At 36.4% G+C, this 26,024-nt stretch overlaps 1 protein-coding gene across 3 annotated transcripts in view; it reads right to left on the bottom strand.

Moving 5' to 3' along the window:
* poe (E3 ubiquitin-protein ligase-like protein poe) overlaps positions 1-26,024 on the bottom strand; it is an 801,929-nt gene that overhangs the window by 148,667 nt on the left and 627,238 nt on the right. For all 3 annotated transcript variants that reach the window (XM_090405892.1, XM_090405894.1, XM_090405895.1), the window contains 2 exons: positions 20,612-20,922; positions 13,246-13,486 (listed from right to left, as the gene is read on the bottom strand). In XM_090405892.1, coding sequence (XP_090262018.1) covers positions 13,246-13,486; positions 20,612-20,922 — 552 coding nt within the window. The remainder of the gene's footprint in view (positions 1-13,245; positions 13,487-20,611; positions 20,923-26,024) is intronic.

The following is a 26,024-nucleotide window of genomic DNA, read 5'->3' as shown; positions in this document are numbered from 1 at the left end:
TAAAATCAGAGCATTTAATTCAATCAGCTTCAAAGAACTGCAGGGTGGAAAATTTTTGTAGATTGCTAAAAGAAAAGCTACATGCTGGTATGTATGGCTGCCATAATGGAAGTGTGTTTAGTGGTGTCTGAGCAAGTTATCTGCTGCAATCCCAAGAGCTTGTAGGAAAATTTTTATTTGCAAACCAAAGGGTTTTATATGGCAGCCTGTTGAGTGTTGTACAGATTCTCCCATCATGGGCAAAAAATCGTCGGCCACATTTGTTGGTCTAACAGGAATTTCATTTTGTTGCATATAACAGAGACAGCTGTTGACATCAAAAAGACAAATTTAGTTCATCTGCTTCAACATACAGACTAGGAATAGGTTATGTTTGAAATCCTCCAGTTGTAATTCTGATGGTTTGATGATGAATAGCATTTAGCCATTGCAGTGTACTCTCCCATAACCAAAACTTGATTATGAGTCCTTGGGACTCATAATCAAGTTTTGGTCTTATTGATGCCCTGTACAAACAAAGCAAAGAATATCTGTCAGCACCCCTGAAAGGTGGAATAGAAGGTGCATAGTATATTCAATACTTTATGGCACTTGTCTCATGACTGATGGAGGAAATTGAAGTTGCTGTCAAATATGAGTCCCAAGAACTTGGATTTTGGTGCGACTTGGATTAATGTTTGTCCTAGTCAGAGTTCTGGATCAGGATGAAGACATCAGTAACGAATGTGCCCACAAACTGTCTTCTGCTGAGAAAATCTAAACCTATTTATAAATGCCTATTTTAAAGATGATCAATTGCTTGCTGGAGCAGTATTTCTCTAATTCTCATATTACATGAATGACAGAAGATGGCTAAGTTGTCTACACAGAAGGCATTAATTAGTATTGAAGGAAGTTGTTCTGTTATCGAGTTGGGTACCGCTAGTGAAACACAGGAATTCTTTCAGTATTAGAAAGTGCATAAAATGGAAAAACTGGTTCTTGTTGGAAACCTAAACAGCAGACTAGGAAATGAATCCCAGATACAGAAATGTTTAGAAAAATTTGGAGAAAAGCAAATAATAATGACAATTATCTGCTGAATATTTGTTCAGAAATTTTATGTTAGACCCATACATGAAAGGTTGGTTGGTCAACCTATAGTGTGTCAGTTCCATATATGATAAGAGGTATGAATAAGGAGGAACCTGTTCACATCAGATTTGAAGGCCTGTGTATTGTATTCCTTGGGAGACACAGAGAATGAAAAGCTGCTCTAGAGTGCAGCAACAGGAGAAATGAAAGGAGAAGGGGAGAAACTTGTTCTATGGATTAAAAGTTGGACTCTGAAGGGATGTTAGTTGGCAGCTGCACTTGTTGAAACAAAACAAATCCATTGAAATGGATTTGTTAGATAGCATGGAGAATTATTGATGCTAGTTCTAATTAACATTTGCCATGGAAATATTTATAGAAGATGCATGTAGCAGATACTAAACACGTATGCAAAATCTGTGAGAATGGGTTGGTCAGAGATGGATCATTAATTATTCTGATTACTCCCTTCTGTTTTGCATAGAGTAATTTTAGGGAAGAACTCTTCCAGGGACCACCCCCAAATGTGTGAGCAGTACTTGAACAATGGGCTGATTTGTGGTTTGTACAGGGTTAACAGCTATTCAAAGATAAAGTAATGCCTTGAGCAAAAGCAGCATCCTAGTTTTTTAGATGCTGAGGAGGCAATGGCAGCATGCTGCCATGTATGATTCCACGGCGGTGGCATGTTTGGTGGCATCTGAGCTACATTGTCTACTGCAATCTCTAGAGGTTATAGGAAAGCTTTTATCCATAAACCAATGGGATTTATGAGAGTCTGTCGAGTGTTGTAAAGATTCTCCTACTGTGGATGAAAAATAATTGGCCATGTATAACAGAATCAGCTATTGACATCAAAGAAGCAACAAAGGTAGTTCATTTGTTTCGATGGGCAGAGACTAGGAATAGGTTATGTTCGAAATCTGATGTAATTCTGATGCAAACCAGTTGCAATGCACCCTCCCTGGCAGAAGCACAGACTTGGGATTTGTAGTCAAAACTATTCTTTTTCAAGAAACAACAATGCATACTAAAATATTAATTATAATAACTTTAATTAATACTTAGCTATACATTGCTGAAATATAGCAAAGGATCCCTGATGATGACAATGTCATGTTATGAAATATAGGAAAGTATTAATTAAGATTATAATAGTTATAAGTAACCAACATATAAGCCTATCTTCCAGAAGGATTTGTAGTCAAGTTTTGATCCTAGCAATGCCCTGTACAAACAAAGTGAAGAACATCTGTCAGCACTACAACCGGTGGAGGATGGAGTGCATAGAATGTTCATTACCTCACAGCATTTGTCTCTCATAACTGATGTATATATACAACAGACTGTTTCCTCCTTCACATATACATCTGTCTCTCATAATTGATGTATATGTGAAGGAGGAAACAGAGTCTGCTGTTATATATCATTTTCAAGAATTTGGCTTCTGGTGGTAATTGGGATTAATGATTGTTCCTAGTTGGAGTTCTCAGTTAGGATGAAGTTTTTTGGTTCACTTTTACCCACATCTATGGGTAAAAGTGAACACAAACTGTCTTATGTTGTGAAAATCTGAACCCAATTTGCAAGTGCCCATTTTGAGAGAATTGTGAATGGCTTTGCTGCAGCCGTGTTTCTAAGATCCTCATATTGCATGAACGACAGAAATCATCAAAAGGGAGGGCATTACATTACATGCTGTTGGAGAAAGTTGTTCTGTTATCAAGTTGACTTTGATTGCAAAAAATAAGTATGACACATAAATGGAACCTCGTGAGATTCCCTCCTTCTGATTATACGGTTGGGAGAGGACACCTCCTATGCAGACTTGGATGATTCAGTTAGATAAGAAATTGTTGATGTAATTATGTAAGTAAAATTATGCAAGTCTTTCAGTATTCCAAATCTCTAAGCAGTGTCATACACTTTTTCCATATAAACAAAAAATCGATACTAGAAGCTCATGTTTTAGGAAAGCATCTCTAATGGATTCTTCCAGCCAGATTGGATGATCAGTTGTAGAATGATATTTTCAGAATCCAGATTGTGTTCTAGAAAAAAGGCTGTTTCTTTCCAGGAACCATCAAAGATAAGAGTCAACTATTTTTTTCAGAATCTTGCATAAGCAGCTGATGAGAGCAATTGAACTGTAGTTATATGGGAATTTTAAATCCTTCCTTAACTTAGTAAAGGAAGAAAATAAAACTGCTTTCTTTCAGGTATCGGGAAATTGCTCTCACAGAAAACTCTATTGCAAAGGAGCAACAGATGTTCCATCTTTCTTCTGAGATTCACTGAATGCTGAGCAATCATTTTACCATGGCTTAGGGAAATGTGGAAGCCAACTAGATATTTTAGAAACTGCAGTTGTTGCAGCTTCTGTAATACACTATGTCACATGGTTCACTGCAACACTGATAGGAGATGAGCTGACAGTCACAGAAATGAATTCTGATAAAGCAGAGAGGGTGGGTCAGTCAGCTAGTTCAATTTCCAGTGTACAAGAGGGAGAGATTGTTGTTTTGTTTGGGAACCACCCCATAAAGTGTTGTGTCTGTTTAAATTTCCCATTAAAAGTATGGAGGGGGGGAGTAAACAGCATATTACATCATCAAGGTCAATCTGAGAGATATCTCTTGTGGGAGGAAGGTGGATGCAGCATACTGTTATAAGAGTTTCGAATAAAAGTTCGATGGTAACTGCCTCTATGTTGGTATTAAGTAGGACTTGCAAGAAACATACACGAAGTCCAACATTTTAGGGCTTTAACTTCAGTCCAACATTTAAAGGCTTTAACTTCAGTTAGAAGTTAAAGGAAGGACTTCATGTATGTTTCCTGCAGATAGAAGCATATTGGCATGCACTTCTGCAAGAGAAATTTGATGTTGCTGATGTCTTATTGGAATTCATCACAATTCCATTCTAGGAATATCATCATTATTTATTTTTAGTGGTGTGATTTAGCTTCTTATGTTGAGGGGTTCAGTTTTCATTAATCTTGGATATTTTTTCTTATTTGAGAATTGAGGAATTTTTTCTGATGAAGAAGAAATGACAGTGTCGGTCATTTCTTCTTCATCAGGAAAAATATCAAACTTATAGTCATACTGGTCTTCCTCTAGGAGACTAGTTGCATAAATTATCTTCCTGTGAGGAAAATGGTATCTATGCTATCTGATAATGGGCCATCTATAAAAGGGTCTGGAGGAATGTCTTTGATCAGTGGCGCACATTTCATTTTTTGTAATAAGAGGATTTTCATGTAGTGAAACCATTTGGAGCATGTCCTAAGGAGTGAGTACATAGGACATGCTGCAAATGGTTATCACTACTACAACACTCGAGGGAGACAGCAAGCAAGTCATTCATACCATTCAGGAAGGTTGTAGTAGTGAGAACTTGGCATTCACATGTGTCAACATTTCTACCTACTGGCACATTTCATTACTGTTGCCTTCTCCGTGTAAGAGGGTTACACATTTTGAAGTACACTGGGTATACTCCCTTGCAGTTAAAACATTTAGGTATTTTGCACTTACAGTATTGATTCTCATGATCTTTACTGAGATACTGGGCACAGATGGCAGAGCCACGACAGGTAGTTTGAGAATGACCATGTCTCTGAAATTTAAAATGGTGCAAAGGATTTGGGATATTGAGCCTTTCTGAGCAGCTGAGACAACTTGCTTTGACTGATGTTGATGGCTTTGGTGTGTTGAAGTTAAAGGATGATGTTCCTGGTGGGAACCAAGTGACCATCAGTGTTTTATACTTCTGCAAGAGGGAATTAATGTTGTACATGGAATCCACAACAATTCCACTGGAAAAATGTTTTCATTATTTCTTTCTTGGGGGGTATCATCTGGCTTCCTATGTTGAGAGGCTTTGTTTTCATTAGTCTTGGATTTTTTTTTTTTTTTTTGAGAATTATGGATGGCCAGTATCCATTATTTCTTCTTCTTCTGGAAAGATATCCAAGACTTTATCAAATTCCATTTCCTCTGAAGCACTAGGCGTTGTTTTATCATCCTGAGGAGGAAAAGAGGTGTCCTTGTTATCTGTTCATGGGCCAATAGGAAGCAAGTCTTTAATCCCCTGTAGTGTACTTTCCATTATTTTTTAATTAGAGGATTTTGTTGTGGGGGGGGGTGCTTAAGGATCAAAGCTGTAAAACTGAGAGTAGACCTCTACATAGCCTTTAAAGGAATGCGGAGAACCGACCAAAGCTTCTAAACTAATGTCCAATCCTCACCTTCTCGTGGTGCACCCTGTTGGGTATCTACCTGAACATAAAAATGTGCACAAATTCACATGGAGAGAAGAGGCAAGAAATAAGAAAAGTCTCATTGACTATGTTTATTGTTGATAGTGATGTTTTCTCCCTTGTGCAGAACACCAGAGTGTACAGAGGATTTGAAATTGGAAGTGATCACTATTTAGTCTTGAGCAGGATAAAATTCAATTTCATATTGAAAAGAATAACATGTAAGAAAGTGTTAAAGCGAATAAAAGTTGAGCAGTTTTCAGAAGTGAACTGTAGACTAAAATACACAAAGATTATTGAAGGAAAAATGAAAGTGTTTGAGAACAGGAACCAAACCTTGGAGATTCAGTGGCAAGCCTTGAAGAAAACTCCGATTGATTCAGCTAGAGAGGCATGTGGTGAAGTTGTCTGCAAGGATAGAAAAATTAGAACTCCATGGTGGACACAGGAAGTTAAAGAGGCAGTGAAGGAAATAAAGAAAGCATATCAAAAGTTCCTGGAAAATAAGTCAGCTTGTGCTTTTAGAGAATACAGAGACAAATGTAAGAAAGCTAAACAGTGCTTAAAACTAGCTAAACAAAAGTCATGGGAGGACTTTGGCAAGAACATAGAAAATAAATATCAAGAAGGTGGCAAAATATTCTAGAGGTTGTTGAAGAAGCTTAGGAATGGAGGAAAGTGTGCTGTAAAAGGAGTTAGAGATGATAAAGGTGACATGAAAACAGGAGGAAAAGATATCCTTGAAGTATGGAGTAATTACTTTGAAAATTTGCTAAATGAAACAAGTAGTGATGACAGCACAGTGATAAAAAAACACTGACCAGGCATGCAGTCAGGAATACATATCCATACTTGAAGTAAAAAAAAGCCATCAAAGGCTTGAAATGTGGAAAGGCAGCAGGAGTAGATGATATTCGACCAGAAATGCTGAAGTATGGTGGTATAGAAGTCTTACAGTGGTCGCACTGCATAGTTCAGAAGGCTTGGACAGAGGGACGAATTCCTGATGATTGGAGTAGAGTTCTAATAGTACCCATATATAAAAAGGGAAATAAAACTGAATGTGCGAATTACAGAGATATATCCCTACTGAGTGTTCCCGGTAAGATATATGCAAGTATACTTGAGAAACGGTTTAAGGATTGTTGAAGAAAAGCTTGGTGAAAAACAAGCTGGATTCAGGTCAAATAGAGGCTGTCAGGATCAGGTCGTCACTTTATGACAAATAGTGGAGAAATCATGGGAATATAACAAAGATCTGTATTTAAGTTTTGTCGATTTGGAAAAGGCATATGACAAGGTGCCAAGAGGGAAGCTATTCCAAACGCTACAGTTATATGATGTTAATGGGATATTATATCAAGTAATACTTAGTCTTTATTTGAGTTGTCAGTCATCAGTTAGAATTGAAGGAAGTATAAGATGGTTTAATGTTAAATCTGGTGTTAGACAAGGATGTACATTATCCCCTCTGTTATTCATTATCTATATGAATCACATTATGAAGGAAAGTGGTATTAAACCTGATATCAAAATTGGAGATGTTAATGTCACCTCTTTGCTTTATGCGGATGATGTTATACTTCTAAATAAATCTGCTACAAGTCTGCAAGATTCCCTGACTAAATTGAATAACTGTTGTAATAGATATGGTATGAAGGTCAGCAATAAAAAGACAAAGACAATGAAAATAGGCAGAAGCATGGAAAATGTCAACTGCGTCGTGAATGGAGAACCTGTGGAACAGTGAAACATTTCAGCTAGTTAAGCATGATTTTTAGTGAAGATGGTAAATTAAATAAGGAAATAGACAACAGAATCAACAAAGTTGGTATGGTAAGAAGTCAATTGAATAAATTCATATGGAATAAGAGAGAAATTAGTCAGAACACTAAATTAGCTTTATACAAGACAGTGCTCAAACCAGTTTTAACTTATGGATCTGAGAGCTTTGTAAGTAAAACACATCACCAAAGACTAGAGACTGCAGATATGAGAATCCTGAGAAAGATTAGAGGCATGAACAGAACAGAGGCAATATCATATTAAAAACGAGAATATTAGGAAAGAACTTGACATTGTCGGCATCCAGGAATGTGTTAGCAGAGCTAATCTCAGGTGGTACGGTCACTTAAATAGAATGGACAAGGAAAGATTAGCAAAACAAGTGTTTTCTGCCAAGTTGGCAGGAAAACGACCCAGAGGAAGACCAGGATATAGGTGGATTGATACAGTACAAAGTGCCTTAGACGATAGAAATATAAGATCTGGTAATGTTGGAGTCTTGACAAGTAACAGATTGATTTGGAGGAAAATTGTAGATAAGAAGTTAGTAATGATGTAAATTTTTCATGTAGTACTATCATATCCTGTGCACCCCCTTGAGGGTACATGGCAGGAATTTGATGATGATGATTTTGTTGTGGTGGAACTATTTTTCGTATGTCTTCATGAGCAAGTCCATACCAATTCTTCTCTTTCATTCACTCAAAGGAGATAGCAAGCAGGTCATATTTTTTCACGAATGTTGTAGCTGTGAGAGGGTGGGATTGAAATACATGTTAACGTGCCAACTGACACTTTCTTCACAGTTACCTATTTAGCATAAGATGGTTTAACAGATGATGCTAATATGTGATACATTGCCTCTTCACTGCCTGATTAATGCTACACAGCTCTGTTTTTATTTTTTTGGATCTTCTTTTCATCTTTCCACTTTTGAACATTTAGGTGTTTTGCTCTTACAGTCTTTATTCTCATGATCTTTACTATCATACTGAGCATAGATGTAATGGCCATAATACAGGCAGTATGAAAATGACCATATTTCTTAGATTTAAACTGGTGAAAAGGATTCAGGATATAGAGCCTTTCTCAGCAGCTGAGACAATTGCTTTGACTGATCGTGGTTTTGGTGTGTTGAAGGTAAGGATGATGTTACTGGTTGGAACAAAGGTGTACATCTCTGCATATGATGATTCTTCTTATGGCTGTTACTTCTTGGTCCTTTAGTTGAGAGCATTCCTTTTCATTCAGGACATCAAGGAGGTCCCACTTTAATATTACACCTCTAGAAAAGGTTAAAGTTTTCTTGGGGGGAGGGTACCAAGTGCAACTGGTATTTGCCATATAATAGTTGTGTGGAGTAGTTTTTCTGATTACGCTACTGTATTTGCTTCAATAAGGATATCTCCTGAATGGAGTTTCTTTACAGATTTTGGAGATCCTTCCAAACCTTTCTGAACGAAGAAGGGTGATGTTTTTCCAAGTGGATGTTTGCCAGTTGAAAAAAAGTGGTGTATTTTTTTACAGCATCTAATGTTTTTATGTTTCTCACATCGGTTTTTTCTTGATGATTCTATGAACTTGGTTGGGGCTTGTTGAGAGATCCTGAGAAACAATTAGATGAAAAAGTATTCACTCTCAGGAGGAGTTTGATTCAGCACCAGAGCTCCCCAAACACCAAGGAGCCACATGTAGCTACCCTCTCTCTAGCAAGCAGTAACTGTGTTTGGGAGTGGAATGCCACTGCTATCCCATATGCTATTGGACATCACAGCAAGCCTGAATCCTGTCCCTGGACCACAGAGAAGGAGATCCAGTGCAACACCCTTGAACCTTGCAAGCAAACCCATTAATCCATAGATCCTGGCTGAGCCATCGAAGACTGCCTGTCATTGCTGAAGCAGTTACCATATTAGTGAAAGACTCCCAGGATCACACTTTTGGTATGTCTAATGGATCACATTTGGCAATGGTGGTAGGGCATTAGATCCTGGTAATAGTGGTCTCTGGAAGACAGGAGAGTAAAAAAAAAAAAAAAAAAGACTCAGGAGAATTAGAATGAAAAATAAGGGGAAAAAAGCATAGAAAAAAAAAAAAGAACAAAAAGAGCCAGTATCATCATGAACAAGTGTCTCACATGAAAGGACAAATTGTGGTTTTCAGGAGAAGTAGAATGAAAAATAATGGGAAAAAAGCATAGAAAATGAATAAGACCAAAAAGACCCAGTACCATTATGAACAAGTGTTTCACATGGAAGGACAAATTGTGGTTTTAAATGAAAGTGCTAGAGTCAATAGGTGTAAACTTTCAAATTGAAATTTTTACGCTATATTCAATTAACAATTTTAACTAAGTTAAAATTGTTAATTGAATATAGCGTTAAAAATTGTTATTATAATATATTTAAATTAAAAATTAAAATTGTTAATTAGTTAACTTAATTATTAACATGTATTTTAGAATAGCTAGTGGAGGACAGATGAAATCTTAAAAAAAAAAAAAAAAAAAAAAAAAAAAAGGGGACTTCAAAGATAAATTAATACAGTGATCTCTCATTAGCTCACCTTCAAATAAACTTCAGATTATTAAAGAGTCAATTTTCTGAATGTCAGTTAATTGACTTCAGTTATATGATCATGAATAACTTTTCCAGTATGGCCAGATAACTGAAGGATTACTGTATGAGAAAAACAGAGGAGAAGTAATCTGGATTTTAACAATACTGAATGAACTTTACAAATACAAGCAATGCTTTAAGTGATAAGAGAAAGATGAGCAGCAAATCTTTGTTAAGTGTCAAGGCTTAAGTGCTGGGAGGACATCATGTTGAAGGTTTAATGGAGTATTGACAACACTAGGAAAGGATTCAAAACTGATTTTAATACTTCCAATATTTCGTCTCAGTCACTGAGACATCTTCAGTTAGTACAAATAACACTTGTGACACTTACACAAAGACAACACAATACTTAATGAAATGTGACTCTAAAATCCAATCTGGATAGTGTGTCCTCTATGGGCGTTTGTAGACAGCCTAGGATGTAAACTGGGACCTCTGACAAATACTGTTTCCCAAATTTCGGAAGTTTTATGCATCTATATTTGTTTAAATGACACTGTTTTCTGAGTACTGCTGCAGATCCCAAAAACAGTCTTTCCTTTTTAAATTTACTATAGTGGAGCATGGTGGTTTTCTTCCAGAAGATCCTGTAAGTTGTGTCCAATATATGGTCTGCAAAGCCAGATTTGATCATATTCGTGACTGCAGATGTAAGATTTGTGTTCATCTAACTGAATAGTAGCTGATCTACCTGTCTGTATGAAGTAAGGTAAAGAGAAAGAGAGAGAGAGATAGGAGGGATGTGATCTTTGGTAGAATGGATGAGGGTAACAAGTTTCTGGGTGGTGCTTAAAAGTTGTGTAGCAGTTGTAATTTTTTCAAACACCTGGATTTTTTTCTGACATACCTCAGACATAGGGGATGGTGATAACATTCTGAAATCCTTCAGAAGGGATTGCTGAGGAATGGGGGAAGAACTGATTATTTCTTTTAATTCTGTAAGCACTGTAGCCATTGGATGGAAAACACAACATCATATTGGTTAGAGTTTTAATGATGCCAAATTGTTGAGAGTGGTGGTAGGAGAGTTTGTGAACGTATATGCCTGTGTGAGTGGGGTTTCTATATACAGTGAAGGAGAGGTTACCATTTGTAAAGCGAGTCACTAGGGTGTCTAAGAATGATAAACTATTGTTATTTTTCTTTTCCTATCGTAAACTAGATTCTTGGATGTAGACTATTGAGGAAGGAGTCTAATGTGTCTAGGCCATGAAGGCAAATAGAGAACACATCGTCTCCATATCTTAATCAGACAGAAGGTTTCAGAGAGGCTGAGGCTATGGCTCAATTTTCAAAATTTTCCATAAAAATTGAAAAGTGGGAGTGAGAGGGGGAAATCCATAGCAGTTCCTCTGTTTGTAAATTTTATTCTTCCAAGAAAAATAACCAGAATGCGTGTTCCAAACATTTGCTAAGAGGTCACCCTCATTCTACCACAGAGCATGAAGACAAATTTTTGGTTATAACAGCAAAACATAATCGACGCATCACCAGAGGTCAGCTTGGAAGTCAGCTCCATTAAGCACAGTTATGCGGACATCTCGACAAACTGTAGCAAGATGTCTGCAACAAGTAAGCCTATAGTCTGTATAGCCTTTATCCACAGCTCATCGTAAAGCACGTTTTCAATAGTATCATATCCATAAAAATTGGACAAGACACCAATGGGCCAATGTACTCTTTACAGATGAGAGTCGTTTTAGTCATTCCTCCAATTCTAGATGACACTTGATCTGGTGGGAAAATGGTAGTGCTTACCATCATGAGAATGTTCTTGAAAGGGATAGATATGGTGGTGCTGGGGGCATGGTGTGGGAAGGCATTATGCTTAATGGATGGATGGACTGAGCTACAAGTGCTGGAAAAAGGAACTATGACTGGTGAACGATATTACAACAAAGTTCTTCAACATTATGTTCAATTGTTTCATAGTGCTGTAAGCAAAGAATTCCTTATTATTATTATTATTTGACACCTGCAGGGAGGCCTAACACTTATCGAGGGAGGGCACCTACTCTACAACTCTCCGTCTCCACCACTCAACTTCATCCACAAACCGCCTCATCTACACCAACGCCTTCCACTGTTCACCATCACCACTATTATTTTCACAGACAATCACAAACATCCATGCCTACGGCAGAATTTGAACCCACAGCATTTTGGCTGGAGAGCGGATACGCTAACCACTCAGCCAACCAGGCCCATTTATGGATGACAATGCTACACCACGTCATACATAAGCTGCGGAGATACTTCTGGAGATACTCCTTGGCTCTGGAGGAGGAGTGTGCCATTTTCCCTCAAGAACTAAATCACTTAGTGCTAAGCATGGTACGACATTGTGAGAGCTGCATTGCAGTTCAGGGTGGACATATCTCATACTGAAATATCTGTCTGCATTGTTTCCTGTAACACTTGTGCATTAATTCCTTTACTACATCCTTTGGAAATTTTATCAGTATCGCAATTTAATTTGTATGAAATTTATAACACATTTGTTTTCTGTAAGATCTGTGCATTAATTCCTTTATTATGTCCTTGTAAATTTTGTCGGTATTGCAATTTAATTTGTATGGAATTTATAACACTTTTTTTTAAAATATAATTTATTAATATTCTGGAATTCTTGTAGATAAACTTATACGCTGGTGATACATAACTGTCAGATTTTAGGGAAAGATAATGTATACTAGGATATTAATTAAAATCTTTAATTAATATCCATGCATGGATATTAATAATATATATTAATTATATATAACTTGGATATCCATTAATATGCATGTGTGGATATTAATGGATATCCAAGTTTAAGTATAAAGGATTAAACTAAATTTATTATAGTCTAACCAAGTGGGAAAAAAACTTCCAACATCTTTCTCTAAATCCAGAGTAATTTAATAATAAGGTGAGACACCTTTTGACAACTTGTATAGGTAAATATTACTTTTCCATTGCTTCCACTTTAGTATCACCACCTCTAGGTCTGGATCCTACCGATGAGACCTCAATAAAGGTTGAAACCAGTCTAGGTAGTGGCTCTTCCCTTGATGCATAGCATTATACATGTTCGCAAGGAGCTGTGCTTTGCATTATGGGAGATACTAAGACAAGTAGTGATGAGAGCTTGGTCCACCTTTACTACGAGTTGCCTCAGTTCTGAAGATACTTCAGGTGCAAACTTTGTTTGCTTACACTTGGATAAAGGATTACACTAAATTTATTATACTAGAGATATGACTTCTGTATTTGCAACCTGAAATAAAAATCTGATACTTGAGGCCTAAAGTAGCTACAGAGATATAATCATTTTATATAGTATAGTTCCTATGAAACATATTCTGCATCAAACAAAACTTTTCAAATACTCTTTTACATCAAAAAATGTAATTTCTACTTTTTTTTTATTTTAAAAATATAAATAAGCTTGATTACTAAACAGCTGCTCACTAAAAGCAATTAAGGAATAGTAGTTTTAGAAAATAGTATCATTATTACCTTGGGAAAGGTCAGAATTTAGTGTTGTTTCTTCTAAATAAGTAAGGTACTCTATTTCTTTAGTAATTAAATTTCCTAGATGGGGCAAAAGACCTTGCAATGCCAAATAATGCCTCCACGGTATATAACGAATTAAATTTTGATATAATGATAAAAATTCTGCTGCGCTCTCTCCTGCTGTACCAAGTTCATCAAGATAAGCAGTCAACATATCCAAAACTTCTTTGCGCCGGCCAGGTACCTGGAACAAAATTATAATTTAATGGCTAAAAACCTTCATAATGACAAGAACAAAATTTTTATTAGAGAGATTTTTAATTAGGCTTCATCTTGATTATTGCAAGCAGATCCAGTACCTTTTATGCTAATCATCTGTTTCTCACAGAAGGATAATTAAAATCCTACCAGGTCTGAAGAATATTACTCAGTATAAATAGTGACAATTCTCAGCCAAGGTCCCAAAATATATGAATTCTAAAGGAAATTAGTGAACCTTTCACTATAACCAATTATTCCTTTGATTCACACAAGAATATTCCCAACCAATCTCTCATATTAATAATCTGGATATTAAATGTTAATAATAGCAATTAAAAATGCCAATAACAATTATGTTCAGCAGTGAATAACTATCATTAAACTGAACAAATAATAACAGAACAGCAAGATGTACAGTGCTAACTGGTTATTAATTTAATTAATAAGCCATTAGGCACATGTATTCATCTTAATTATAAAAAATGAACTCCTCATTAGATCCCCTGACAGGGAGTCACTCAGACAATGCAAGAGAATCTAGCTATCTTCACGATGTGTTCCATGAACTAACTTGTAAACTTGAATTAAGTCTCTTCTCCTCTTAGTTAATTTCACCAAAATATGGATAACTAACTAGCCAGCCAAATTATAATTATCATGGTGAAATTCCTTCACATACTTAGTGAATCTTCTCTGAACACCTTTATCGTAGTGCACAATAAAAAATTCAAATTAGCAAGAAAGAAGTAATTATAGATGAACAGCTGCTGTTGAGGTTTAAGTGGTGCTTTTCTAAGAGAAGACAGAAAAGATCTTAGAGTAGATGGAAAAGCAGCAACTAGTATACCTGACTATGCCATGATGACATGGAGGCCTTGAATTTAAGAAAAGATGGCTGCTCAATTAAGGCATTCTTGCAAGCTCTCTGTAATAGAGGATATAAGAATAATGGCAAATGGCACAAGTTAATAGTGTTATGATAGTGAGTAGTCAACACAGCTTGGAAGAGAGTAAAGATACTGGATCTGGAGCCCAAGATGATAGATGGCAAGGGAATCAACTAAGACAAAAATCTCTGAAACAAAGATGAAAACTTCTGGACATTCTACAACACATACAGTGCACAAAGTACACCTTGAAAGGTGGTACTATCAAAGGCCTTCTGGAGGTTCAGGGACATCGTAAAGCTAATATATCAGTATTAGTAAAGATTGTTAGCTAATCCAGAAACTCTACTCTAGAGATCGAATGCAGAATTTTTTTAGCCACTTCAGGCCTTCAATAAACATGGTGAAGACTCAGACCAGGAAATGTAAATGCACCTACCTAAAATCATTCACATACATGCAGGTCTAAGGTGAAATTCAAACCCACAGCCTATTGTATGGAGAACAGGTGTGCTACTCACTCTCAGCCAGTTTTATGATTATATTTTTTACTTTTGGACTGAGCTAAAGACATATGATGGTGTCAGAACTTCTTTCCTCTCTAAAATGAAGTCTATTATAATTAAACTAACAATTTTCTGATCCATTTTGCTGGCCCATCCAATATAATTCTACTACCTATTCATTACCCAAAATACCAAAATCTTCATATTAATAATTCTTTCTACAGCCTTTTGGATCAAATGTCTGCATTTGATTCAATTTTAATCATTACTTCTACTTTTCCCAATAAATGATTCCGTATTAATTATCCTAATGATTCCAATGATTGCCTTTGTTTTTTTTTAATGTTTATGTAAATGACCAATGAAGATATAATCAAAAAATAGTAATATTTCAGATATTACTAGATAATTTTCATTTGGCAGTGAAATCCACTTATGTAATGCCTAACATTTTAAAAAAGCAAACATTTTATACATATCTATTCCACATATATAAAAAGATAAGCCAAAATTTGAAACATTTTTATATCACAAGACTATTACACTTTTTTTATATAATCTTTGTCAAGTAGCTTTATTTTATCCACCTACATGTTTCGCCAATTTTTCTATTGGCATCCTCATGGAATACAAACTAGTAAGCTAAAATGAAGGTTACAGACTAGGTTATAACTGATGGTTCTAATACATACAAAAAATTGGTACTGTGCATGACAATGTGCATGTCTCGTTAACGTGATTTATTCATTATGGCTCATGACGTAACTGTTTTCATAACAATTACGTCATGAGCCATAACGAAGGGCAGGGACCACCCCTAGTATATGTGTATATATATATATATATGCATATAAATTTGCAATAAGAAAATATTATTTGCAAGATATTTTCTATACCATAAAGACAGTCCATAAATATTAGCTTTACACAAAAATTCAACTGAAAAAAAACCCAAAAACCTGAGTGTGCCAAACATATTGATGAATTTATAAAAATTTGCTACCTGATGTGGTAGGGACATGTTATATGGTCAAGCAAGCTGTGCAAATGCATAACACATCATGGATGCAAAGTACATATTAAAATTGTAATACCATTGATATTACATGGAAATATATGATGGATATGAAGCATGTGAGGATGTGTATTTGACCATAATGGGCGATTAGGTGGTTAACTGCTAGATGTTTGAAAATGTCAGAATGTTCCTACTCCTATATTATATCCACTGGTGCAATCTCATCATGTTGTATGTTTATTTCTAGCTTTCCTGTTATGTACACAAATAATTACTCTGTAATTATTTGTGCACATGATGTGCATATTGATTAAGTTCAATTATTAATCTATCAATAATTTTCTTCCAAATTAGTCTATCACTTGTCAGTGCTCCAATACTGTTGTATCTAATATTTCATTCTTCTAGGGCACTTCTAACTGAATCAATCCACCTAGACTTTGGTCTTCCTCTGGGTTTTTCCCTTCCATCTTGGCATCGAACACCTATTTGCTAATCTTTCCTCATACATTCTATTTAAATGGCCATACCATCTTAGACTAACTTTACTCACACAGTCAAGTTCCTTTCTAATATGTTCATTTTTAATATGAGTCTGGCTTTGATGTCCCCCCCCCTAATTTTTCTCAGAATCCTCATATGTGTGGTCTATAGTCTTTGATCAAGTGCTTTATTTCTAATCCAATTATCGATCCATAACTTAAAATTGCTTTGAACAAGTATTGTATACTGCTAGTTTGGTGTTTTGCTAATTCCATATAAATTTATTCAATTGGTTTCCCACCATACCAAATTTGCTTATTTTATTGCCTATTTCCAAATTTAATTTGCCACTTCACTAAAAACTGTGCCTAAATAGCAAAATATTTTACTTGTTCTTTAGGTTCTTCAGTGAGAATGTAGCTGAAATTTTCTATGTTCTGCTTATTTTCATAGTTTGCTTTTTTCATTGCTTCATGCCAAATTTGTTATATTCAATTTAGTTAGAGAATCCTGGACAGCAGTGGATGTATTTAGGAGTACATCGTCATCTGCATAATGCAAAGAGCTAAGATTGATATCACTGATTCTAATATTGGATTTAATGCCACTTTCTTTCATAATGTGGGCCATACATTCTCAATGGGGGTTCAGATCCAGGCTTTGTAGTGGCCAGGAAAGATGGTGGAAGCATGCTCACTACTGTCCATCATGCAAGAATTGTCTAAGAATGATTTTTGCATGATGGACAGTAGCATCATTTTCATCCATGAAACAACCGTCACCTGGGTAAAAAGTCAACACTGCAGGATGGACTTAATCAGCAACAATGCTCAGATATTCCTTGGAGGACACCCGATGATGTCCAGCAGTTTCAGAGAGCCCATTCCATAGCAACAGAACATGTCCCACACCACATGATATCACCTCCAGAACCATGAGTTGTGTTTACAAGGCAAGCTGGGTTTACTGCTTCATGAGCCCCCCCCCCCTAAAACTGTTTGTCTATTGTTGGTACAGAACATGATGTACTGTGATTTGCTGGACCACATGACTTTTTTTCCAGTTTTCCAATATCCAGTCAACATCCAACAAACTTTCTGGTTCTTCACAGGAATCAGTCGTTTCCTGTGAAGAACACTGATCGTCTTCAATTCGATGCGCATAGTTTGGTGAGATGTGTTGGGGAACAGCCTTCATTAAATGCTTTGGTCAACTGCTGCACACAAGAAGTTCTGTTTGTCCATGCAAGCCTTCTCAGATAACAGTGATCTTGTTCCTGATGTCTGTCTTAGGATCACAGTTATGCCTCTCAGACAAGTAATATGGGTTATTTTTTCACTGATTAAACACCTGGGATATCTCATTTTTTGAAAAACCAGTCTACTCTGCTGTTTTCAAATTCATGGTTCCAGACAGATGGGCATGCACAATAAGCCCTTTATCAAACTTTGAAAGTTCCTTGTTTTTCCAGTTGTGATCAACTGGATCAACACTACTGATGATTAATGACCAGCAGCATTCTTAAATAGTTGCCTAGAATGCACATGACCATGATGTATACATGCTGCATAAGTGATGTCGAAGTACATCTGCATAATAGTTTCTAATTCAGTGGCTGGTATGTGTAGATGTCTGTTTAAAAAAATGAAGTGTTTCCAATGTCAATATTGGATTTCCACATGATATAATTAAAGTAATTCAAAATATTTACTGACACTTTCACAATTAATTTTAGCTTTCCTAGTTAGTTGTAGCTCAGTTAAGCTTTACAATCTTCAACAATCTGAATAATAAAAATTGTTGTTTTGTATTTATCATGTTTATCAAGAATTTTTCCAATTTTTTGTGGCATTTTTTACAAGGACTTAGAACAATCAAAGTTAGCCTTGTTTTTGAATTTATTTCTCAAAATATATTTGATTTATTAAGCAAAATATCTTTAAATGCAGCCCATTCACTATTTACTATTATTCATCCCATTTATCATTTTCTTTTTTTGGCTCCCAGCTTATGCTTTCTAGCTCTCTTATCATACTCTTAAAAGCATCCCTCCCCCTTCAGATTCCAACTTTTTTTTTTTTTTTGATCTTGTTTTTTCTTCTTATCATTTCTTCCAACACTCATTTTAATTCCCCTATCAAGGTTAAATTATCTTCTACATGAAATTCTAAGAATATGATCTATTAATAATATGCTAATAATAAATTTAGTTTAATCCTTTATCCAAGTGTGAGCAAACAAAGTTTGCGCCAGAAAGTATCTTCAGGACTGGGGTAAGGTGGTACAACACCAGGGCACTCCTTGCAAAGGTGGAGCAGGCTATCAACACTCCTATCTCAGTATCTCCCATAATGCAAAACACATCTCCTTGCGGATATGTCTAATGTTATGCACTAAGGGAAGGGCCACAACCCAGACTAGTTTTGACCTTTATTGAGGTCTCTTCAGTGGGAGCCAGGCCCAAGTGGAGATACCAGGCAGAAGCATTAGCAGGTCATCTCTACCTATAGGAGTTGCCAAATGGTGTGCCACCCTTTTTTTAATAAATTACTCTGGATTTAGAGAAAGATGTTGAAAGTTTATTTTTCACTTGGTTAGAGTATAATAAATTTAGTTTAATCTTTTATCCAAGTGTGAGCAAACAAAGTTTGCACCTGAAAGTATCTTCAGGACTGGGGTAAGGTGGTACACACTTGGATAAAGGATTAAACTAAATTTGTTATACTCTAACCAAGTGAAAAATAAACTTTTAATAATATGCTATTATTAAACCAAAGATCCTATTTCTGCTAGGTAGTTCACATGTTGCCTGAACAAGGCATTTCAAATTAATTCTTTATTAATAGTTGTTTCTTTTAATTCAAGCTAACTATTAATTCTTTATTAATAGTTAGCTTGCCAGTTGATGGCATAAATGTATTGAAATCATCATTATTAATACTCTGCTTTTCCAACTTACTGAATATGTGTCCTATAATATTATTACTATATTCTCCACTATGATCATATACTTCCATTCTTAATTTTATTATGATGGTTATCAAACACCACACAGACTAAAATTCTTCCTTCCACATATTCATTTAATGGATCATTGCTGTGCAGCTTATGTACTTTCTTATGAGCAATAATACTCTCTCTTTGTTTGTTGATCGGTTCTGACAACATAATTTCTCTCATGTACTTAATCATCATACCAGCCTTGATGTGTTAAACATCAATAAATACAGGATGCAAAGTGTTCATTGAAATTGAGTTAAAACTTGGATACCATTCAAATAATATGGAGGAGGAAGCATAATTATTTGGTATATATTTCTTCCACATGACAGTTTTTGGGTAACTAAGTAAGTTTCAAAAACTACCACAATGCAGATATCACTATTTAATAATCTAACCACAGAGGCATGTTTTTAATCTAATACAGTCAACTCTCAATATAGCACCCCCCCCCAATAACACTACAATAGTTAATAGCTGTTATATAGAGTGTTGCTTCTGTTATGTCATGTTATACATTATGTCTAACATTATACTGTTGTACATTATGTCCGATTCCCGTAAGTAACGTGAGGAGCTTAAGGATCTTCCTCAGCCGGTCTTGGGCATGGACAGCAGGGTTTTTGCCTAGTTTATCTTGGGGTTTTTCCTCCTGCAAAGCAGGCAAACCGGACATGTGAACACACGTTTTGACAGACATGGGATGCCCAAGAATAAGGAGCAACCAACCTATTCTGCGGGATTATCGGTTACGGAAGCCTACACGGTAAAATGTGTGGGCCTGCACGAAAGCGTAACATACAATGACTGGGACATTATGTTATACAAAACTATTCCTGTAGTCCCTATAAGGTGTCTATAGTGAGAGTTAACTGTAATCAGATAACTCTGTATAGTATTTATTTACAGTATATTTACAATGAAAGCTCACTACAGTGAGGTCACAGAGAACCAAGGGAATAATTTGCTATATTGGGAAGTTTGGCCTAGTGAATTTTCTTTAGAAGAGCTTTGCAGCAATCCTCACTTAATGTTGAAAGGAAATAGTGAGGTCCATTTGGAAGTTTGTTATAGTAAATGACTGTTATAACACTGTTTCTACAGCAAGAGATATCATTATATCATCATCATCATTAAAATTTGCAGCTAATGCTATAAATTTTAATGATGGTGATATATATTACATTAAACAATTAACAAAAGAATTTTCTTACTTGACAGAGCACCTCAACCACAGAACATGCCATCGTCCTTGCAGATTGTGAAGAAGGATTAAACATGACTCTTCGCAACCAATTAGAATGCAGCAATTTCAACTGTATTAAGTGGCGACAAGCTTTATCATGCCAGCGATAACCATACTTCTCCATAAGGTAATAGGCATGAATTTCTTCTTTCTTCATTTTGCCTATGTTGGAACCCTGTTGCTCAGGCAGTTTTGCAGAGACATGCTGCTTCCACATTTTATATGAATGTTTAGGATCTGCTGCAAGCCAGTTTTTTAATTCAACATTCACTTTCATTCCTGAAATGAATTCAGTTTACAAATTAAATATAATTATTAAAATAAAGGATAATAAATATCCAAAACATATATTAGCCTTTTATTAGTGCTTTTTTCTAGGAATTTCACTGGTTTAAATGAAACTGTTAGTTCTCATCAGTGGTTAGGCAGAAGCCGTTTGTGGAATCTGATGTTATATTACTGATTATACCAGATTTTTCTTTTTAATATCAGCCTCATTTGATGGTGGCTAAACCCACAGCATAACAGTGCTATGTATAAGGTTGTGAAGTAAGGTGTGAGTGTTGGGAAAGAAGGAATCTAATGGCATTTTTCTTGAAAATACCGGAGGTTGTAGTTGTTGAGGAACACTTTGTGAGAAAGAATGTTCCAGAGATGGTGACCATCATTCCTCATCTGCTTCCCACTGACCTGTTAAGCAGCTGCCTAACATCCTTTTACAGTCCCATCACAGACTCATCGAACATTCTTTTCCTCTTTATTCTGTCTGCACAACACGAGGAGAAGCAGAGTTGAAATAATGGTCACCAATAAGATGGCAATCAAGAAGAGCTGAAGTTCAGCAGAAAGGCAATGTATTTGTGGCAATCATATGTGTGTGTGTGTGAGAGAGAGAGCAAGAAATAGAGGCAAAAATCAGTTGCAAATATAAGTCAGGTTGTGCAAATGAAAATTTAGATGTCATGCATCAGCAGACTGATTCGATGAGCACCGAGTGAGTAATTAAGGTGGACTATCAGGACATAGATTGAGGGAGAAAAAGGATTTGTGAGAAACAGAATTTATTCCAATACTAAGAGTAGTTACCTGAAACAGTGCATGGTGGAGGGGACTCAAGGTGAGATGCTGGTGGCAAAATTACAGAATTTATCCATAAACAATGCAGTTATTTTGTTGCTGAGTGGGAAGAGAGATTATGTGGTCTTGACCATGAAGGTTGCTAAACATGAAAATTTCAGTAAGGATTATACGTAGACCTATGAGCAGCATCAAGACATATGATGCTGCAAGGGTAGGATGCTAGCCCTGCGAAATGGTCCATTAGTGTTTAAGGGAAGGAGAATCCAGTGTCAGAAGGATAAATCAGATAGAAATTAGACAGATAAGTAGCAACATTATGCAGGAGCTGCAAAAAATGAAAATGTTGTGGAGAAAATATAAAGAGAAAAAGTGATCAGCAGATTGATCATGAACTGATCAATCTGCTGCAAATTGACCACCACTGCTAGCTTTTGTTCGATGCTGTTCGCACACTCCCCCTCAATGAGTCTTTGGACTCCCTGGAAGTGTCACATAATAATAATAATAATCATAAAAGCTTTGTGAATAAAAGCTCATCTTTATGTATTGCACAATCATAGTATGACCAATGTCACCATTGCGAACCTGAACAATGGTGGCCCAGATATTACTGTTTAGAGAGTTCAACATGAGGAATTTTGCAAAATGCTGATGGTGTGAAAAGTTCTCATTAGGATGAAAGGTTTATGGTTTGAAAGCAAGAGTAGTGACAGTGCATGGAGTGTTTTATGAGTGCCAGAAGTGCAGCTCATGCCATTAGTGACTAATATTATTGATGACAGATACAAAAGCAAGTATGTTTTAGAGAATATAGTTGTAGGAGTGAGCAGTAGTGAACAAAATATGAATAACAGCAAGAGAAAAGGGGTCTTTCATCACTGCCACCTCATCATGTGAATGATTCTAGACACCAGAAACCACCTTAGTCAATCGTCTCTGAACCTTTTCCAATACATTTCATCTTTTTGAAAACCAGGTGACCAAATCTGCACACAATAATCCATGTGGCCTGATCAAAGTCATACAAGGAAACCTTAACATCCTTACTTCTACAAGTCAGTGACCTCTGTATCATTCACTTTATCCGCTGTGTTGTCTTCACAATTTTAGTAACATGTCCCTGAAATTTTAGGTCTTTGTCTGCAATCACTCCCAGATCTCTCATCTCCTCTACCTCTTCCAAGATATTTCCACTGATTGTGTACTCTACATTCCATCTCTGCTTCCCAAATTTCAAAACTTTACAATTTGCAACACTGAATTGACATCCCAACTTATTTACCCATTCAGTCAGTGTATTCAAGTCCTCTTGCAAAGCCAAAGCATCCACTCTACTCCTGATAGCTCTCCTCAACTTTGCATGATCTGCAAACAACTGCATATCACCATTCAGACTTCTCCAAATATCATTTACATACAAATTAAACAGCAATGGACCCAAAACAGACCTTTGGGGTATACCACTAGTAACTTCCTTCTTCTGGGATATTGCTCCTCCATAGATAACTCACTAATACCTATCAGACAGCCAATCTCCAATCCAGTGAAGTAATCTATTGTTCAGCCCCAATCCATTCCAATTTAATTACCAGCCTGTTATGTGACAATTTGTCAAACACCTTTGCAAAATCTAAATATCCACTGTATATGCAACACCTTTATTTAATGCATTTGTCACTCCATTATAAGAGGTAAGAAGATTGCTAAAGCCTGATCTTCCTTCAGTAAATTCATGCTGGCCACCAAAGAGTATTTTTCTGTTGTCAACCCAATTCTGAATCTTTGTCTTAAATAACTTCTCTAACACCTTAAACACAACTCCAGACACATAGACTGGTCTATAATTCAAAGCCTTACTCTTATCACCTCCCTTATGAAATGGAACAATTTTACCTTCTTTCCATTTGCTTGAAACTTGACCCAGTGAATGACTGTTGAAAAGATACGTAAAAGCTGTTGTTAACTCTCTGGAACATTCCCTCAAAACATGTGCTGAAATAGCATCAAGTCCCACAGCCTTATTTACATCAAGTCTATTCAATTCCTCATATACCTCCTGTTCACTTACCAACAGTTCCTCCTCCTTTCTCATTGTTTTCAAGTTCTGCATGATGTCACATTCATAAGAATGAAATACCTTTATAAATTGCTCATTAAATATCTCAACTATATCCTCTGCAGCAGTTAGCATTCCTCCATTTTCACCAATCAATCCCATCCTACCATAATCATTCTTTCTTCTACTGGCCACGTATCGAAAAAACTTAGAATTTTTTTTGGCAACTTTAGCTAACTGCTGCCATACTGCACTTTTGCTATCCTATAACTGGTTTTTATAATTACTCATCGTATGCTTCTTCCAGATTGCATACCTTATCGCTTGATTCATCCATTTCACACCTGCTCTATTTATGCTCTTAACCTTGATCAGTTATGGTTAAGTAATAACTTGTCACCTTGTAATTGATCACCCTGTGGTCACTCTCACAACTGGTGGAAGATTTGAATCCCATTTATAATAAGATCATCTGATGAGATGATCAAATCCAATACTCTTGATCCTCGTGTACTTCCCTCTGTTAAGTACTGCCTAAGGTAATTGTCTTTCCAAAACTCCAGAAGTTCATTTTTTTGTCCCCAGATGCAGTCTCTTGATTCCAGTCTATATTACCATAATTTAAGTTCAATTAGCCTCTCCAGGGATTCTTCATCAGCTTATCCCACTTAAGTAGGGTCATTGTTTTTAATGAGTCTCCTCCACATCCTCCCATCTTGGGCTGTAATCACATCTAAGTTCTTCATCCTTAGGTCCTCCTCCATCAGCTCCCTCCATCTCTTTTTTGGCCACCCGCACTTCCTTCTCTCCTGCACATCCATCTGCAAGACCCTTCTTCTACATACTTGTCATCCTTCCTCATCACATGACCAAACCATCTCAACCTTGCCTCCTGTATCTTCGCTCCTAAGTTCATAACTTGCACTGTTTCCTTTGCATAGTCATTTCTCAGACGGTACTTTCTATCACACCACACATCCACCTAAGCATTTTTCATCTCTGCTACCTCCATCCTGCTGATGATATTTTTCCTCAGGGCCATAGTTTCCATAGCATAAGCCATAGCTGGTCTCACCACTGTCCAGTAGATTTTTCCCTTTAGACTGACCAACACCCTCTTATCACATAGCACTCCAGTTATTTCTTTCCAGTTCCTCCATCCAGCTTGTATCTTGCATTCCCACTTCATTCTCAGCTTCTCCATCCTCTTTCACTGTTGACCATCTGTCAGCAAACCTATGAGGTGGAATATAGGATACCAAGGATGTCCCTGTTTTGTGGCACTTATCTCACAACTGACATATGTGAGAAACTGGGACAAATGGTATCAAAGTTTGTCCTAGTCTGAGTTCTGGATTGGGATAAAGACAACATCTACAACAAAAATCCACACAAACTGTCTTCTGCTATGAAAATCTGAACCCATTTCCAAGCACCCATTTTGAAAGATGATCAATGGCTTGCTGAAGCTGTTTTTCTATGATCCTCATGTTACTGAATGACAGAAGATGGTAAAGTCATCCACACAGAAGGCATTACTTACAGTTTGAAGAAGTTGGATTATTGAGATAAATTTGACTGAAAAAAGTGTGACTCTTAAAACTGAATCATGTGGGACTCTCTCCTCTTTGGTATATGGTTGGGAGAGATTGGTTCCACTTGGACTTGGAAAATTCAGTTAGATAAAAAAGCACCTCATAAACAGAGGGATATTTCATCTGAGAGGGTATATTCATTTTTTTCCACATCAAAGACAACTGATACTAAATGCTTGCATTTCTAGTGGATGCTTCCAGCCAGAATAGATGATCTGTTGTAGAAGATATTTGCAGAAGCCAAATTATGTTCTGGGAAAAAAAAGAGCTGTTTCTTTCTAGAAACAAAAGGCTATTATTATATTGATGACTGTTTGTTAGAATTTCAGAGTGGGGAATGCTTGCCTTCATTCCAGTCAGAATAATTTCAGAACCATGGAAAGGAAGCATAGATGTCTTGGAAGTCATCCCACTTAGCACTAGAGGAAAGATGGTTCCCTGTACACCCCTTGAGGGTACATGGCAGGAATTTGATGATGATGGAAAGATGGTTGAAAATGGCTGAGGGAAGAGTATTCTGTAGAAGAGGAAACATGCACAAGATTATAGTTCAAGAGGAGAAATATCTTCAGTATACATGTAAGAAAAATTGATGAAAAGACAATTGAGGCCATTTAACACAAGGCACATGAAGGCAGTCCAAGAGAGAA

The sequence above is a fragment of the Typopeltis vanoorti genome, chromosome 15 (assembly GCF_054136105.1).
Source record: "Typopeltis vanoorti isolate ZY-2024b chromosome 15, IOZ_Tvanoo_1.0, whole genome shotgun sequence".
NCBI lineage: Eukaryota > Metazoa > Arthropoda > Arachnida > Uropygi > Thelyphonidae > Typopeltis > Typopeltis vanoorti.
The sequence above is the reverse complement of the archived record's forward strand: the minus strand, read 5'-3'. Positions and strand labels throughout refer to the sequence as shown.